The 18,278-nt window shown below is 44.1% G+C and overlaps 3 protein-coding genes across 4 annotated transcripts; 2 read left to right on the top strand and 1 right to left on the bottom strand.

The window, feature by feature from the left end:
• Nucleotides 1–2,079: 2,079 nt before the first annotated feature.
• On the bottom strand, nucleotides 2,080–9,450 carry ptpn11a (protein tyrosine phosphatase non-receptor type 11a). 2 transcript variants are annotated; one of them, XM_084170935.1, is made up of 16 exons: nucleotides 9,221–9,450; nucleotides 7,154–7,276; nucleotides 6,661–6,855; nucleotides 6,323–6,515; nucleotides 6,037–6,156; nucleotides 5,776–5,889; nucleotides 5,255–5,351; nucleotides 4,845–4,942; nucleotides 4,339–4,497; nucleotides 4,035–4,166; nucleotides 3,802–3,956; nucleotides 3,651–3,718; nucleotides 3,022–3,173; nucleotides 2,741–2,859; nucleotides 2,267–2,373; nucleotides 2,080–2,162 (listed from the first exon to the last, which is right to left on the bottom strand). In XM_084170935.1, the coding sequence occupies exons 1-15, from the start codon at nucleotides 9,232–9,234 to the stop codon at nucleotides 2,304–2,306; spliced, it is 1,809 nt and encodes a 602-aa protein (XP_084027061.1). In that variant the 5' UTR covers nucleotides 9,235–9,450; the 3' UTR covers nucleotides 2,080–2,162; nucleotides 2,267–2,303. The 2 variants fall into 2 exon arrangements, with proteins under 2 accessions (XP_084027061.1, XP_084027062.1); XM_084170936.1 differs by having other exon boundaries at nucleotides 4,863–4,942; nucleotides 9,221–9,441.
• Nucleotides 9,451–9,527: 77 nt separating this feature from the next.
• LOC311136699 (transmembrane emp24 domain-containing protein 2) lies at nucleotides 9,528–12,430 on the top strand. Its single transcript, XM_084170937.1, has 4 exons — nucleotides 9,528–9,893; nucleotides 10,369–10,561; nucleotides 11,407–11,514; nucleotides 11,656–12,430. Exons 1-4 carry the CDS (start codon nucleotides 9,714–9,716, stop codon nucleotides 11,778–11,780), a joined length of 606 nt encoding a protein of 201 aa, XP_084027063.1. The 5' UTR covers nucleotides 9,528–9,713; the 3' UTR covers nucleotides 11,781–12,430.
• A 1,308-nt stretch (nucleotides 12,431–13,738) lies between these two features.
• Nucleotides 13,739–18,275, top strand: ddx55 (DEAD (Asp-Glu-Ala-Asp) box polypeptide 55). Its single transcript, XM_084170707.1, has 13 exons — nucleotides 13,739–13,882; nucleotides 14,017–14,067; nucleotides 14,213–14,299; nucleotides 14,430–14,521; nucleotides 14,658–14,720; nucleotides 15,176–15,325; nucleotides 15,524–15,713; nucleotides 16,156–16,238; nucleotides 16,369–16,500; nucleotides 16,585–16,792; nucleotides 16,908–17,076; nucleotides 17,187–17,485; nucleotides 17,727–18,275. Exons 1-13 carry the CDS (start codon nucleotides 13,775–13,777, stop codon nucleotides 17,916–17,918), a joined length of 1,824 nt encoding a protein of 607 aa, XP_084026833.1. The 5' UTR covers nucleotides 13,739–13,774; the 3' UTR covers nucleotides 17,919–18,275.
• The last annotated feature ends 3 nt before the right edge of the window (nucleotides 18,276–18,278 follow it).

Here is an 18,278-nt window from a genome sequence, read left to right as displayed (position 1 = left end):
CTCCCTCGTTGCTAAGGATGGCAAACTTACATCGACCAATCCAATAGTTTTTCAATCACGAGGGGGAGTGAACAAGTGCACACTTCGGAGAAAAAGTTGGGAAAATGAGAACGTAACCCTGGACATAAAGACCAGGACAACTTCCTCCTCAACCCTACCTGCGTTACACAAAGGGCTGATCTGAAATGGCACCCTATTCCCTAATATATATATATATATATATATATATATATATATATATATATACTTCTGTCCTCATAAGGCTCTGGACAAAAAGTGTGCATAGCACTACATTGGGAATAAGGTGCAATGCCAAACAAAGACAAAGCGCTTTAAGCAGTAATCATGTGTAGAATGGAAGGGTTGTGTTGGCGAAAAAGCTAATGTTATGTTAGACATTTGAGATTAAGTGGGTAGATAGATTATTACCATGATAAAGTACATACAAAACACATTATATATTCAATTACTGTATCATCATCATCAACCTGGAAACAACCCTTTCCAGAATACTGTAGTAGACGATAAGCACTTATTTCCATATGGACAACAGACCAAGAAAGTAATGTGGTTTAGTGTGATGCACCTAGCAAAATAATAAACAGAGACTGAAAACTGCACATTCAACCGTGAAACACCAATGTAGAACAAAGGAATTTGCAACGGACTCCAACTGTGTGTCCTTGACCAAATGCAGCCAACCAACAGTGGGCCTGTAGTTTCCATGACAACCACAACAATTAATACTAAAATTGCCAGAGATAACAAAATGTGCGGTAGCTTCTCGAAACAGAGAAAATTAAGTTCATGTGGTGCTTCAAAAAGTACACAGCAGGCATTCATCTTTAAAAAGGACAGAAGAAGCACAAAATGTAATAGTATCATTATGATGTTTGTTTAGAAAATAAAAAAATATGAACAACTTTTTTGGGGCAGCCTGTTGGACTGGAATAAACAACAAGTTACCCCAGAAACTCAGAAACAGTTTCCATAATAACTTTGACACAGAAGAGCCTGGGAGGAAGCACCCAACCTCTAGCCTCATCCCCTACTGTCTGTGCTGTAGACAACTCTTCTAACATTTGTTGTCATAACAGGACTTACATACAGTATGGGGCGAGGCTACCCCACCTCACCTCCAGAAACTACCAACTACCCTCAGACCCCACATTAGTGCTTAGTGGGACCACAAGGCACCCTGGGAAACGGAGTTCTAGCCAACATCTCCCCCCAGGGTACAAGGCTTGGGCTGTAGCCGTTACTTTGCTATGGGAATGCTGCGTTAAGGACATCGGTGTGAGGAATGGTAACTAAGGGAGACTGAGTACCACATACTGTGGCAACAACAAAAAACATGTCAACAAAAACATGAAATAAAAAAAACATTTAAAAAGTATAAAATGTCTTTAAAAAGGCTAAACCAATATCCTCTCCAACATACTGAATAGTAATCCACTGGGAAGTTAGAGACTACAATACCCAGAATTCTTCCTTCAGTAACAGAAAACACAACACTCTATATTACCACTGGAAATATCCATTTTTTCTCAGAAAATGGTTTAACCGGGCAGAGGGAGACCACTGATACCACTGAGACGTTCGATGAAACCATTTTGGTTTTTGGCACAGGCCTTTTTTCCCCAACTCTGAGAAGGGCTCACTCATCTCACTAGCTCACAATAGACAAACTAGCTATGTGTTTCTTTCTTTTGGTTAATAAGAAAAAAATACACAAATAATGAATGGCAAAAAAGGGAGAGAGAGTGGAACAAAGACAAACACAACAGGTTAGCTAGGTTGTTCTCCCTCTGGTGAGCAGCGTGCTGCTAGTCTCAGCCTGGGTCTGGTCTGAGACAGGTCTAAACTCAGGCTGAGCTTTAGTTTAGGGATTTAGGCTTGTTATTAAATTAGGTTATTAAGCTCGTTAGGGCTCTCCAGATAATCACAGTGGTTTATGAGGGGACTAGACGGCAACTGTTCCTGGAGAGAGAGGGGGATGAGGAAGAGGAGGAGAGAGGGAACAAAAACCCCTCCGTTAATCTCGGTTCTCTCGTAGACCTCTCTCAGATTTTTGTTTTTCGTAATTTTACATTTTCTTCTTTTCATTGTAGTAATTGTGATCACGTCTCAGACGTTCAGGTGCGGCAAAAAAACGTACATTCCTGGGAGAGGCAAAGGGAAGGAGATGTCAGGTCGTTTACAAAAAATAAACAGTCCCAAAAGGTCCAACCACAACATGAACTCAAGACATAGTTCCTGTAGTTACCTGGGACTGGGACATCGTTGGGGTCATAAATTCAATCTCATCTGTAGCTCTTCTGCTGCTGCATCAGACCAACGTTCTCATACACTCTGGAGCAGTCCTCCCTCATTCTATACACACACACCGAGGGAAACACATCAGCCAAGGTATTTCTCAACTGAAACTGACTAGCTGAGCGCTAGTTTAATTATACACTGAGTATACCAAAGATTAGGAACACCTTCCTAATATTGAGTTGCACCCCCCAATTTGACTTCTGAATAGCACACATACACAATCCAAGTCTCAATTGTCTCAAGGCTTAAAAATCCTTCTTTAACCTGTCTCCTCCCCTTCATCTACACTGATTGAAGTGACATCAATAAGGGATCATAGCTGTCACCTGGATTCACCTGGTCAGTCTATGTCATGGAAAGAGCAGGTGTTCTTGTTTTGGTGTATACTCCGTGTAGTAGCTGCTAGTTGGTAGGTACTCACTCTGCACAGGTGGGGGTGGGGGTGCAGGGAGGCAGAGGGCTCTGCAGCTGGTCTCCACCAGTCAGGTCAGACAGAGAATACTTAATGTTGGTGTACTCCCTCCCCTTTATCTTACTCTTCTGTTAAAGAGAGGAGGAAGGAAGGATGGATGTTAGAAACAGACTTTCACAACCACTCTTATTGACACACACGGACACATACACCCAGGGACACACACACACGGACACACACAGACAAACACGGACACAGAGAGAGACACAGACAGACACAGACAGACAGACCTGTTCCTCCTCTATGCGTCTCTGTAGTGTCTCTATGTAGTGCTGGACTGCCATGTAGATGAACCTGTACTGGGCCTCAGTCTGAACCATCCCAGACCGCTGGGAACGAACCATCTGGATGCTCTTAGGAACGTCTATGTCACAGTCCACTCCTACAGAGACAGAAGAGGTTAGACTAGGAACGTCTATGTCACAGTCTACTCCTACAGAGACAGAAGAGGTTAGACTAGGAACGTCTATGTCACAGTCCACTCCTACAGAGACAGAAGAGGTTAGACTAGGAACGTCTATGTCACAGTCCACTCCTACAGAGACAGAAGAGGTTAGACTAGGAACGTCTATGTCACAGTCCACTCCTACAGAGACAGAAGAGGTTAGACTAGGAACGTCTATGTCACAGTCCACTCCTACAGAGACAGAAGAGGTTAGACTAGGAACGTCTATGTCACAGTCCACTCCTACAGAGACAGAAGAGGTTAGACTAGGAACGTCTATGTCACAGTCCACTCCTACAGAGACAGAAGAGGTTAGACTGTAGACACAGATACCCTTGGGGTCTGAACAAAGCAGAAGCTTTCTTTATGGAGACGATCTCATGTAGCACAAATAGATTAAGTATTTGCACTCACCTTTTTCCCTGATGACATCAATGAGGATGTCAATCACTATGAACGTTCCTGTTCGCCCGATACCAGCACTGGAGAGAGAGAGGGAGTGAATTAGAGGGCAACAGTACACACAAATGTATCTCTGTGTGTGTGTGTGTGTGTGTGTGTGTACCTGCAGTGCACCACTATGGGCCCAGCCTCTAGAATGCTCTCCTGTTTGAGGTTGACCTCCTCTAGGAAGTCCAGAACACCGCCGGGGTCTGTAGGGACACCATGGTCCGGCCACGCTCTGAAATGGTACTGCCACACTGTCCGCTCTGTGTTACCCTGAAACACACACACACACACACTGATAAGGACACACTTAAAAAAACAACAACAACAAAAAACAGTCCCTCCTCTTACCTGTCCGACCATGGACAGTTTGAGTTCTCGCAGGATGTAGTCGTGAGCAGACGTCTCTTTGACGTTGCGGACACGCATGATTCCATACTCCTTCAGAGCCGACATGTCTGGCCAGTACTTCACACACTTACTCTGTGGGGAGACAAAGCATCTCAATTGACATGCATACTTCTGCTCCAAAGCAGCGAATGGGGATCCATAATAAATACAAATACAGCAGCAGTTCACTGAAACCTATGAAGCAGCTCTCCTGGTTTTCAGAGATGCTTGAAATGGAGAACCACAACAGCAGTCAGCCAGTTACCTTTCCCCGCTCTACCTCCTTGGTAGTCATGACGATGACCCGGGAGTTCTCCTGGAAGACCATCCTCCAGAAGTCACTGATGGTGTACTGTAGACAGCCCTGTGTGGCGATGTACGACTTCTTCAGCTTGGTGCTGTTACACTTCGACTCCAACTCTGGCTAGAGAGAGAAAGAACACGGAGTTCCACAGAGACAGGCGCTGGATGTAGTAGTGTGTAGAGGAAAGCAGATGTAAGTACATTGCAAGATGAGTAACAGACAGCGGTTGTCTTAGCAGTTCACGTCACACACTCAATGAATGAAAATAAAAAAACAAGACACGGCACAAACTGTAACAGTAAGCTTGCATAATAATTTGCATCTTGTAGAGCTGTCACATACAGGAAATTGCAGACTATGTTTGAAATAGAGCTGAATGTAAGTGTATGGAGTTTACCATGATGTCATTTTGCTCCCATAATGTGTGTCTGACAGGTGTGTGTGTCCTGAGGATGAAGTGAGTTTACCATGATGTCATTTACTACCATGATGAGATTGGCGTTAATATAGTCCGAGCCAGCCTCAGATCCATCCCCATCATTCAGCACCACACGAGTGTGATCAACTAGAGAGAGAGAGAGAGAGAGAGAGAGAGAGAGAGAGAGAGAGAGAGAGAGAGAGAGAGAGAGAGAGAGAGAGAGAGAGAGAGAGAGAGAGAGAGAGAGAGAGAGAGAGAGAGAGAGAGAGAGAGAGAGAGAGAGAGAGAGAGAGAGAGAGAGAGAGAGAGAGAGAGAGAGAGAGAGAGAGAGAGAGAGAGAGAGAGAGAGAGAGAGAGTCAGGATTAAAATCAGACTAATATCCAGGCTCTGCATACTTACACAACAGGGTGGTCAGTCAGTTGTGATATTTGATAGGGCAGGATGTGTGTGTTTCTCACAGGGCAGGATGTTCTTGTATCGGTTCTTGTTCTTGTTTTCAGCTCTCTGCCCCTCCTTACGGCTGTAGAGCAGCTTACACTCCTGCTGCTGCAAAGTCTGGGCAGGACAGAGGAAACGGTCTATGGGTATCTGCTGTCTATGGGTATCTGCTAGCAGATACCCATAGACCTCCAGTCATTTCGCTAATGTTATTTAGCAATTGCACTAGCGTTAGTTAGCAACTTCCTTCAAACTGCACGCAGAGACATACAAATTGTATCCACGGGTTCATCTGACTCTGGGGAAGTAGATAAAGGGCTTCATTGCAAACATCCTGAAGTATCCCTTTAAAATGTATCCAACGTTTTGTTTTAATCGATTTGATTTATTCAGATGTGGAGCGTGGCTAGGTTATCGGGAGAAAGACAGATGACATGTGAGAATGTAGCTTGAAGATGTACAACAGTATAAAAACTTTTCCTGACATAAGAACAACACTACATTAAATAAAATAAATTCAACGCAATGGCGCGTGTCTTACCTCAAACTCTTCCCAGAAGCCCTGTTTGACCTTGTCCGTGGCCTCGGCCAGTTTACTGAGCTCTCTCACTCTGCTCTCGATCTCTGCTGCGTTGATACGCGTGGTGTTCAGGGGCTGGGGAGAGACATATACAAGTTTAGAAACACAATAAATCTATGGATTATTAAAGTTTCGGAAAGACTTAAAGGGCCTAAATGATCAAGATCAGGGTAATGATATCTAGCTTTCTGACAACAGAGAGACAGCAGGCTGAAGAGCTACCTGTTTGAGTTGCAGCACTGTGCCCAGTGTCTCCACCATGGGGTTCTTCTTATAGTGCTCCACCAGGTCTGTCAGAGAGTCAAACTTCTCTCCTCCACCCACGTCATACTTCAGGTCATGCTGAGAAACACACACAACAACACAACCTTGATCACACTATGTGGACCGTCGTTTCACCCACAGAGATATGCGAGAGGCTCTTTGACTATTTTAAACAGCATGTAGTGTATCCGTGGTCTTAAGTCACATCTTTAGAAAAAAATGACAAAAAAAGTGAATTCATTACCTGGCAGCGGATCATGACGTGTGTGACCTTGGGCTTGTTGTCACTGCTGTCCGTCTTGTCGTCGCCGGTGCGGACGGACAGAACGAAGTCTCCGGGGTGGCTCTGGCTCTCTCTGACCAGGAAACTACCGTTCTTTCCCTTCTCCGTCAGCAGCTTCTCAGCCTCCCGGCCTGACAGGTGCCCATGGAACCACCTGGGGGAGACACACACACGGTTTATAGAACTCTACTGACATAGCCATCAAATCCACTGGATTGGTGGCTAAAGCAGAGACGGACTGACACTCAGGCTAGAGAGGTACAGACAAACACCCGTGTTGTGTCAGTGTTAGGGCTCACCTCTCAGAGGTGGGGTCAGCACAGTTGAGGGGGTATTTGAGCTCGATGACGTCGCCGTTCTTCTCCTTGAGTTGGCCGTGGTGCTCCATGTAGTACTGAACCAGCTCAGCCAGGGTGGCGAACTTCTCCCCCCCGTACAAGTCATAGTAGTCCCCCGTGTTCTGGATCTTAATGTGGGTGACCGCGCCGTTACGCCTGCCCAGTGGAACACAGGATTGAGAGAAAAATGAAATATTAAAAAACACACCCCCCATCTAAAACTGAAACAGTCTGGTAACCAGTCGGTGGTGAACTATAATCTTCAGTTGGCCTAATCCTTTATAATAAAGGGAAAGGATAGAGTATAAATTGGGAAAGTGTTTTCTTGTTTACTTGTATGCTGTAGGCCTAACTAAACTAAATAGGCCCCATAGCTATTTCTTTCTAAAATATCAGTGTGAACCCAGCCTACGGTAGCTCCATTGTCTGGTGATCTGGTGCTACAATAACTCACCTGACAGAGAGGGTGAAGTCTCCAGGGTTGCTCTTGCTGGGTCGGGCTAGGAAGCTCCCGTCCACCCCCCGGGTTAACAGCAGGTTCTCAGCCTCCACCCCTGTGATGTTGGGGTGGAACCACCTAAACACCACAACAACATCATCATCACCAGCAACATCACAGGTCAACTAGCTTAGCTAACTGCATTTGGAGTAATAGGCTACACAGCTTAAATACAAATAAATATTTCCAGCCACAACAGACTCATGGAACACACCACAGCCATGACCAGCTTTCACAACAAGGTAGCTGTCCTTGTCCTGTCTATAGTTTCATTTGGATTTCATCATAACTCTATTGTAAATGCCAGTGAGTCATCTTCCCAGCTGCGTTCAGGGCCCTCGACTTACCCTTGGGGAGATAACAAGCAGTCATAAATCACAGGGATCACTGGCAGCCTAGAGAACATATGTGGCCTGAATATAATGGTGTGTAGTTTCAAGTTTTAATGTCACAAGCACAAGTACAGTGAAATTCCTTTCTTGTAAACTCCAACCCCAACAATGCAGTAATCAATAACTTAACACTAAAAATAACAAGGTAAAACAAAAACACATGAGATATAAAAATAAGAACACGAACAAGTAAGCAAGCATAGTATATACAGGGTCAGTTCCAGTACCATATTTACAATGTGCAGGGATACTGGATCGATAGAGGTAGATATGTATGAGGGTATGGTGACTAGGCATCAGGATATATGATAAACAGAGTAGCAGCAGTGTATATGATGATTATATGTGAGTGGGTGTGTGTAGAGCCAGTATAAATGTATGTGCATATGATGTGTGTGTGAGCAAATGATGGAGTGAGTGTTTGTGTGTGTGTTGGAGTATCGGTGTGTGTAGGGCCCTGTGAGTGTGTAGGGCCCTGTGGATGTGCATAGAGACAATGCAAAAAAAAAATAAAAAAAAAAAAAAAAAAAGGTCAACTCAGATAGTCCATGTAGCCATTTTGTAAGCTATTTAGCAGTCTTATGCCTTGGGGATAGAAGCTGTTCAGGAGCCTGTTGGTGTCAGACTCGATGCACCCGGTACTGCTTGGCGTGCAGAAGCAGAGAGAACAGTCTATGGCTTGGGTTGTCGGAGTCTAACAATTTTCCAGCCTTCCTTTCACACCGCCTGATATAGAGGTCCTGGATGGCAGGGAGCTCAGCCCCAGTGATGTACTGGGCTGTCAGCACCACCCTCCAAGCAGTGATGCAGCCAGTCAAGATGCTCTCAATGGTACAGCTGTAGAACTTGTACTCAGAGATGTCATGGGCACAACAATGCAAATCAGAAGAAAGAAGATATTGATTTGGGGGAGGGTCAAAGTCAGTGATGTACGACTAAAGGATGATGTGAGAATTATCAGGAAATCCTCATTAATCAGGAAAAATCACGTGTACAGTGAGAGACACTGAACAATTGAAGTCAGTATCCATTTACTGAGTATGTTGAGGTTGGTTTCTTTCTAAATAGTATACAAGCCTGTCGCCCAAACTGAACCAGATGCATTGAACCCCCTAGGCTTCTCAGCTGGAACTGACAGCTAGGTCCCTTCCCCCAATGGTAGCTAGTTAGCTAGCTAGATTGTCTTGTTAGCAATTGTTAGCTAAGCATTCATATTTATAATTGATAACTAAACACGTCTCCAAAAATCGTGAACGGCGCATGTTATGGGCAGATAGCTTGTGAATAGCTCACACACAGCATTCAAAGGTAACTGCATTGTGGGCTTCAATTTCACGGATGCCCATTGCCCAATAAAGAACCTAGCTTGCTAGCTACTACATACTAACGTTAGTTACTAGTTAACCTAATGTTGCTGACTCGAAAACACGGACAATGCACATCCTTGTCAAATACGATTTGTTTTAGGTCGTTAACTGACGATCACATGAATGTATTCATCATCATCATCATTATCATCATCATTGGGATTATCTCGAAAATGTAAACAGTTCTAGGCTAATGTTAGCCGACAGGCTAGTTAGTTGTCTACCTAGTTTCCATCAGATTGGTTTCCATGATCAGTCCTTACCTCCGAGATGTCATATTTTTTCAAGCCTTGTTTCCTCGCGCTTGCGTTAGTTCCTACAACTAGCTGGCTTTTCCAACTATTGTGCGTTTCTTCCGCAGTCTACTCCCAGCGAAAATGCCTCGTAAGGTCCAGACTCCGCTCAAAACGGGCACAAAAACATTGACATCGATTGGAAATTTTAACAGCAACAAAAAGTCCATAGGCCTCAGCCCGGAGACTTCTGAGAGCGAGTCGATTGTTGAAACGTCACCAGACATGCGACACACAAAAAAAAATTCAATCGCATAGCGCTGACTAAATTTGACCCTCGCTTTATCCCGTTTAAATCCTTACGTGGCAGTCTCACCGAAGCTAGCTAGGAAGTTTACAAAATATCCTCTATAGCTTGTTCTGAGGCTCCTGCTGCGATACATGTGCAATTTTAGGGGATATTTGAAATCGCTGGTACACAGAGAATCTACAATTGTCACGTAACGCTAGCTAAAATCTAAGCATGTTCACGGCTTCAGAGATCGTTGTTCTTCTTGGGTTCATGTCCGCAACAGCGTCCGGCTACTTCGTTAGCATAGACGCTCATGCAGATGAGTGCTTCCATGAGCGGGTTAACTCGGGAACCAAGATGGGCCTGATGTTTGAAGTTGCTGAGGGGGGCTTTTTGGACATTGACGTTGAGGTGAGATGGAATTTGTGCTTTTGTGATTGATTTGGGTTCACTTGCGCAAAGATGGTGGGGAGTGGCCAGCGAGATGGCTAATGTCGCTAGCTAACGTTATACAGGAATAATTGTTAGTTAGCTAGCTACTCGCTGCCATTCCTAACAGCTGTCAGTGTCACATAACTTGAAACAGGTCATCCACATTTCTTTGACAGCTGACTATAGGTACTGCTCCACCACATTATGCATTCACTAGCAGATAGTTGAGAATTGTAGTCATACAAATTAGATCCATATTTTTAAGGGATTTCACAAGTAGGTAAGATGTTTGCTACCATGTGGTGCAGACCGCCCCAATTCCCCAACCACTGAATGAAATATTTTGCAAAAACGGTCCAGACAATTTTTAAAATCTTGATTAGAGCGCTAGCACACCACAACTATGTTGCAACATGAGGTGTCTAATATTTGTATGATATTGTCTAATATGTAGATAACAGGACCTGATGGCAAGCAGATCTACAAAGGAGACCGAGAGTCCAGTGGAAAGTACTCCGTGGCAGCTCACATGGATGGGACCTACAAGTTCTGCTTCAGCAACAAGATGTCCACCATGACACCCAAGATCGTCATGTTCACTATTGACATTGGAGAGGCACCCAAGGGACAGGACATGGAGACTGAAGGTAAGCTTTAGTTGTGTGTGTGTGAATTAAAGGTAGAATCAGCGAAATGACACTGCCATGTGCAGCACCGCAGATATTGAGATGAGCGAGATGTATGACTTTGCTCTCACACAGTCACACACAGTATCTGCGCATGTGCACGGGTTCGCTTCCTGCTGATGACAGCGTGGTAGCCAGGGCACCAAAACAGCAGAGAAGTTGAGCCTCGCGCTTCAATACTTTTAGTTGTTGCGGAAATTGACCTACTATGCTGTTTACTTTCTGCATCTACATCATATCGCTGAGTCTACTTTTAAGCTCTATTCTTCATATTTGTCAATTGCTATAACGGATGATCACATTTCTGTTTTCACATACTATTCCTCTTTTCTTTATGGTTCTATTGTTCTCTTTCTCTTCATCCTTTTGACTGGGTTTGACTGTCTTTTGCTTCACCCAGGTGGAGAGAGTTGGGATGGTAGGATTCACGCCTCGCCTGGAACTATGTTTGCCCAAATGCATTCGGTTTCCTCTAATCTGAGTTGAATGAGTTTTCCAGTGCAATCTAATGTTCACGAATCACCACTTAGTTACATTAGTACATGTTGCCTGGGAATGATGTGAGGAAAATGTGTCTGAAATAACCCCTCACAATTTATAGATGCAGGAATATGTTGTGTGCATGATTTGAGACATCCAAGACAGAGACTAGTAATGTTGTTTTGCAGAGTGTTTTAATTGACAAAACACAACTTTGTTTGGAAGTTGTGTGTCTTCATTGTTTACTGTAATACGCATGTAATTTTCAGTAGAATGTTGTGGATTCTACGATGATCCTAATTGGTTGGTTGTGTGTTCTGTTCCAGCCCACCAGAACAAGCTGGAGGAGATGATCAACGAGCTGGCGGTTGCCATGACGGCTGTCAAGCATGAGCAGGAGTACATGGAGGTCCGGGAAAGGATACACAGAGCCAGTGAGTTACACTGCACGTGAAATAAGTGTCAGAGTAGACTAGTTAAGAACTTCATTGTTATGTTGCGTGTGCTGCAGTGTTTAGTGCTGACAGTTGGTCTTGAACTTATTAGTCATTGTTTTCTGTTTTCTTTCCATCTAGTCAATGACAACACAAACAGCAGGGTGGTTCTCTGGTCGTTCTTCGAAGCCCTGGTCCTGGTGGCCATGACTCTGGGACAGATCTACTACCTGAAGAGGTTCTTCGAAGTGCGCCGAGTTGTGTAACACCTCAAACCTTCCCACTGTGACTTCCTGTTGCACTGTTATCTCAGCACAGAGACAGCAAAACAGTCACACCTTGGAAATAAGACTCTTGGCAGATTTCAGTAAAAGTCTGAGTACAAATTGGATCCCTTTGTTTTTTTTAAAATGTTTTACCCTGTTACCACTTGTTATTTCCATCTTCATGTGCTTGTTACTGTTGTATGTGTTTTGAACTCTAGGCCTTTCAAAGATCATAGGGTTGATGATGTCAAGTTTGATTTATTTTCTCATCGCTGCGGGAGCAAATTATTTGTTATGGATTACTCCACGCAGCTTGGTCAACTGCAACTACTAGCCATGCACTAGCCAGGGAGGTTGTCTGTCTGTCTATAGTCAGTGGATGGGCTGTATAAAGTAACAAAACCAGGACCGGCATTTGCGAGATGCACACTGATGTTTATGCAAGAATGTATCCCTTATTTGACCCATTGTTTGGACCCCTTTGCAATTGATATGACGAAGTAGTTGATATAAAGTATGCATCAGCTCAAGGTGAGACACTTGGGGCTTGTTCAGGAGAGTGAAATATCACAGAACGTTCACGTAGAAATGTATTGTGCAGAACCGACATGCTTCTGTTATGTAGAATAAAGAATTGTGTCCAAATATCATATTTCTATCAGCAACTTTCTGAATGTTGCATCCTGCTAAAGATCCCTGAATATCTGAAGGAGTTTTATTGTCTGGGAAGCAGATGTTTTTGCTCTTTTTGCATTTGAGTCATAGATCCATGACACATAATCCTTCTGAATGTGTACACAGGGGCAGTGCAGGGATAACCTTTCTACTCCCATTTTACCACAGATGGGTTATAGTCGGTCAGCGTTTACTCAAACCTGGCCCTGGGGATCCACTGGGTGTGCAGGGTTTATTCTAGCTCATCACTAACACACCTGATGCAACTAATCAATTAATAATTTAACCCTGGATTAGTTGATTCAGGTGTGTTAGAGCTGCGATGGCACAAAGCCCCGGACCCCAATAGTTGTCCAGAATCAGGAATGAAGAACACTGTAATAGATTATATTGAGTGTGGGCAGGGGGCTGAAACTATGTTATGATTGCTGAGGTGAGGTGGTTGCTTCAACATTTTTTGGGGGGACTGGTTGTAGTTTGGGGTGGGGAAGGTTGGGAGCTCTACTTTATGTGGCAGTAAGCCATTTTTTATTTTCTGGTGCATATTCAGTGTGGTGCAACATTCAGAACATAGGTATGTTGATGTATAAGAATGGACATGGCTTTCCATTCCGCTAGAGGATTAATTGTAGGCCTATCCTATAATCTATACACTATATATCTATCTGAAACACCATAAATGTTGTGTCTTACTGAATATGCCTCAGTTTTGTACTTTACATGATCTGATAAGCTCAGATGTAACTATCACGTGAGACTGGGCGGCAGGTAGCCTAGTGGGTAAGAGCGTTGTGCCAGTAACCGAAAGGTCGCTGGTTCTAATCCCAGAGCCGACTAGGTGAAAATCTGTCGATGTGCCCTTGAGCAAGGCACTTAACCCTAATTGCTCCTGTAAGTCGCTCTGGATAAGAGCGTCTGCTAAATGACCAATTATTATTATTATTAATTATTACTGGAGTGACTACTGAGGAGAAATTAGGTCAAGTGACTCCTGTACATCAATGAAGTTCTGCAGCATGTACCTGTAAAAATGTAAAGAAAGATGCTTGTCTGTGGATCCAGGTTTAATAAAACAAATACAATATTCTTAAAAGATGCTGTTTGTGTTTTATTTTTGTCTAATCTCTTGACATGTATTATTTATTGGTAAAAATATATATATTTTACAACTATTGGGGACTAAAGATCACTGAAATTATTCAGAATGATGAACTGCCGCAGGCAGTACAAATATTCATAGTGCTTCCGATTTCCAGCCGGACTGTAAACATCGATGTACAGGAAGTCGGTACAGCGTGGATTGTGGCTGCATTTCCAACATGGAAAACACAACTGAAGGAAAATGGGATAGTTTACCCGTTAAACTTAACGACGGTATTATGCAAACGCTCGATGAGCTTGGATTTACACATATGACACCAGTTCAGGTATTAACATTTCTTTACAGTTTTCGTTTATTTCACTCACATGCCATAGCCAGCTATGCTATGCTAACTTGCTAGTTAACTAGCTCCTCTAATTCAATCTCCACAGTAATAATTTCAATATTTTTATATTCCAGTCTGCCTGTATTCCACTGTTTATGCGAAATAAAGATGTGGCTGCCGAGGCTGTAAGTATGACTTGACACACATTATTGTTTACCATGTAACTCGGATGTTTTGGTACTGCATTTCTCCAGAACCAGATTGCATAGGTAGCTAACTATTGGAGGGGGAAAGATATAAGCAACACAAATCTTCTCGTTGCTGTTGCAGGTGACTGGCAGTGGAAAGACACTGGCCTTCGTGATTCCCATCATAGAGATACTTATAAAGCGAGAGGACAAACTGAAGAAAATGCAGGTAAGGTTTGGGTTATTTCGTTTCTTAGACTTGTTATTGCAATGGTTACCGTTTGAGTATATGTGTATGGTTGTGAGTCACTTTGACTTTTGATATACAGTATTAAACTGTGAGACGTTATGTTTCACAGGTTGGTGCGCTGATTGTCACGCCAACAAGAGAGCTGGCCCTGCAGATCAGTGAGGTGATGGGCCAGTTCCTCCAGAAGTTCCCTCAGTTCAGGTAGGAGGACAGCCAGCGGAGAGATAAAACCGGAGACATGAATACAGTTCAGCAAGCTCTGTTCCAGATCTAAAATTGTAATTGTTCCAAGACTCATATTGTAATCCTGTTATGACCTGAACTCTTCCTCTTTCAGACAGATTCTGTTGATCGGAGGGAGCAACCCCATTGAGGATGTGGAGAAGTTCAAGGAACAGGGGTAAATATGCTCTTCCTCTGATCTCACACAAAGATGGGAGCTTTTTTGTGCCACTTGTTTTTATCTCCAGATCTGATGCCATACAGCAAGCCTGTAAAGATACAAAAGTATTTCCAGTCCCACGTTAAATCAAGTACAACTTATAAAGGCTTTATATAGCATACATAAATGCTTCACAAATAATCTAAGCGTATGTCAGAGTATGTATAAACATGAAGCGTTATGTCACATTTGGCGGCAATTCACCCTACATTAGGAATGGTTATGTCACCCTTTATACACCATTTACAGAGTATGACACACACTTATAGATCATTTGTGAAGCATTTATGTAGTGCTTATGAGTCCTTTATATATGCAATATAAAGCCTTTATAAGTTGTACTTTGTTTAAAGTGGGACTGGATTCCCTAACTGACAATTAAGTATTCTAAATCAATGAGGTGTCTCTTCCAGGGCCAACATATTGATCGCCACCCCGGGCCGTCTGGAGGACATGTTCAGGAGGAAGGCAGACGGTCTGGACCTGGCCTTGTCAGTCAAGTTTCTGGAGGTCCTGGTCCTGGATGAGGCTGACCGCCTGCTGGATATGGGCTTTGAGGCCAGGTACTATAGTGCAATACAATAGACTACAACTATGCAATACAGTACAGTATTGGACATTAAGGACATGTCCAATACAATATGATTTACTACAGTACATTACAATCACCAGGCTGTTGGACATTGGCTTTAAGGTCAGGTACAACAGCACAGTACACTTTAAGTACTTCACTCTCTCCCTCCCTTTATCTCGCTCTCCAGTCTGAATGTTATCCTGGGGTACCTCCCTAAGCAGCGTCGTACAGGTCTGTTTTCAGCCACTCAGACTCAGGAGCTGGAGAAGCTGGTGAGAGCTGGTCTCAGGAACCCTGTACGCATCACAGTGAAGGAGAAGGGCGTGGCCGCCAGCTGCACCCAGAAAACACCAGCCAGGCTCTGTAACTACTACACAGTGAGTAACATACACTGTTGGGGATTTTAGGTTGTTCAAGTTTGGAAATGCTGGATTCAAAGGATAAAGCGGACCACAACTTTATTTTTTGAAATGTAACTACATGTAATCTAAAATGTAATCTACGTAATTCCCAAAAGTAATTATTTATCATGAGAGGACCATAAACAATAACTAGTAATGCTGCATACTCCAAGAAAGGTTAAAATCCACATAAACAGTTTGTGCACAAAACAGGAAGACCGAAACATTCTCTCAAGGAGTCTGAGACACATTCTCAGAGGCCTCATTATGAGAGCATCCTTATCTCTGTTTCGCTCTCTGTCCCAGCCTGTGCCATAAAATTACTCATGGGCTATAAACCATCTGTCTAAGTGGAGACACAAACACAGGAAAAAAGACTAACCATGACTGATTCTATCTGTTATTTCTTGTTTGTCAGATCTGCAGAGCGGAGGACAAGTTTAACAGTCTGGTAGCGTTTCTTAGACAACACAAACATGAGAAACAGCTGGTGTTCTTCAGGTATGTATCCTGCCTACACAGCTCTCCATGTTAAAGTGTCTCACCATGACTACAGCTACCTCTAGTATTCTACTTAATGGCCGACTATATTCATCAACATTGCAGACTGTGTGTTTTCTCTCTCCCTCAGTACGTGTGCGTGTGTGGAGTACTTTGGCCGAGCCTTGGAGGCCCTGATTAAGAACGTCACCATCCACTGCATCCACGGCAAGATGAAACACAAACGCAACAAGATCTTCTCAGAGTTTAGGAGCCTAAAGGGGTGAGTCTTTTATCCCTTGCTGTTAGCTCAGCTGAGGAGAGCATGGGTTTGATCTTTGCATTGTAACGTAACGTTGTGTTTCAGTGGTATCCTGGTGTGTACTGACGTCATGGCCAGAGGCATTGATATCCCAGAAGTCCACTGGGTATTGCAGTACGACCCCCCTAGTTGTGCCAGTGCCTTTGTGCACCGGTGTGGACGGACAGCACGCATCGGTAACCAAGGCAACGCCATGGTCTTCCTGCTCCCCATGGAGGAATCTTACGTCACCTTCCTGTCCATCAACCAGAAGGTATGCCCTTTGTGTTTCCCTCTCCATCCCTCTCCATCTCGCTTGCCTTCCACGCTCTCTCCACCCCTCTCTCTCTCTATTTAAAACCAACCTGCCCCTCCCTTTCTCCTGACAGTGTCCTCTGGAGCAGATGGTCCCAGTGAGTGACGTGGTGGATGTTCTGCCCAAGGTGAAGGCCCTGGCTCTGGCAGACCGGGCCATGTTCGACAGGGGCATGAGGGCATTCGTCTCCACCGTACAGGCCTACGCCAAACACGAGTGCAGCCTCATCTTCAGGGTCAAAGGTCAGAACAAATCCCTTTTACCTTCCCTGTGTACAGACCCTCAAATATGAAAATGATCGATTGTGTTGTTAGATTGTTTATGATGTCATCCTCCTCCTGTCATTGGTCAGATCTGGACTTTGTTGCGCTGGCCCGTGGCTTCGCCCTCCTCCGCATGCCCAGGATGCCCGAGCTGAAAGGGAAGAACTTCCCAGACTTCATAGAAACGACCATAGACACAGACAACATCCGCTACAAGGACAAGCAGCGGGAGAAGCTGAGGCAGAAGCTGCTGATTGAGTTGAAGGTGAAGAGAGAGGAGAGGGCCGCTGCCCCCAAGAGACACAACGATAAGAACAAAGCCTGGTCCAAACAGAAGAACAGGAAGGACCGCAGGAGGAAGACTGCTGCCAAGAGGAACCGGGATGAGGTATTTAGTCTTTTAGAGCGTTAAGGGACGGTTTTCCAGACTCAGATTAAGCCTAGTCCTGAACTAAAATGCACTTTCAATGGAGATTTCCCATTGATATACATTTTTAGTCCAGGAAATGGGCCCTAAAATGCTTTCAGAACATCTTTAAACATGGGAGCAGGGCCCATATGCAGAAAGAAAGTAGGACATCAGATGACTGTTAATTAATTAACCCTTTGTGTGTGCGTGTTCTCTTCAGGGCTCGGATATGGACGATGAGGACATGAAGGAGCTGTTGAAAGACACTCGTCTCCTGAAGAGATTGAAGAAGGGACAGATCAGCGAGGAGGACTTTGAGAAACAGTTGACAGCAGGACCGAAGAGCCAGAGGAAGACAGCAACAGGCCCCTCAGAGGACCCACCCAGCTCAGCGGGAGAGGAGGACGTATGAAACACAACACACCGGTCAGTGTTTTCCCCAATGTTCTATCAGCAGGTCAGGCTGTCCAACTAGCCCTGTTGACCCTGGAAAAACAGAACATTTTTTATATTTTAGGGGGGCCCTTTATGCCCCGCCTAGAGAACAACCATAGGGGAAACACTGCCTGTTACACTAAGAAGCAGGCCAGGACCACCCATTGAATGTTGAATACACTTAAAATAGAGCCAACTGTTTTGCATCTATTACTCTGTTATGAACCAGAGAGATTCACCGCCTTTCAGGAAAGTTTTATGTATACAGTGTAAAGTTATGTGCAACATCATTTTCTAATTAACAATCTATAAAGATACAAACTGATTCACCAGTCAG

The sequence above is a fragment of the Coregonus lavaretus genome, assembly GCF_964263955.1.
Source record: "Coregonus lavaretus genome assembly, chromosome: 10".
NCBI lineage: Eukaryota > Metazoa > Chordata > Actinopteri > Salmoniformes > Salmonidae > Coregonus > Coregonus lavaretus.
This window is presented reverse-complemented; position numbering and strand designations above follow the sequence as displayed.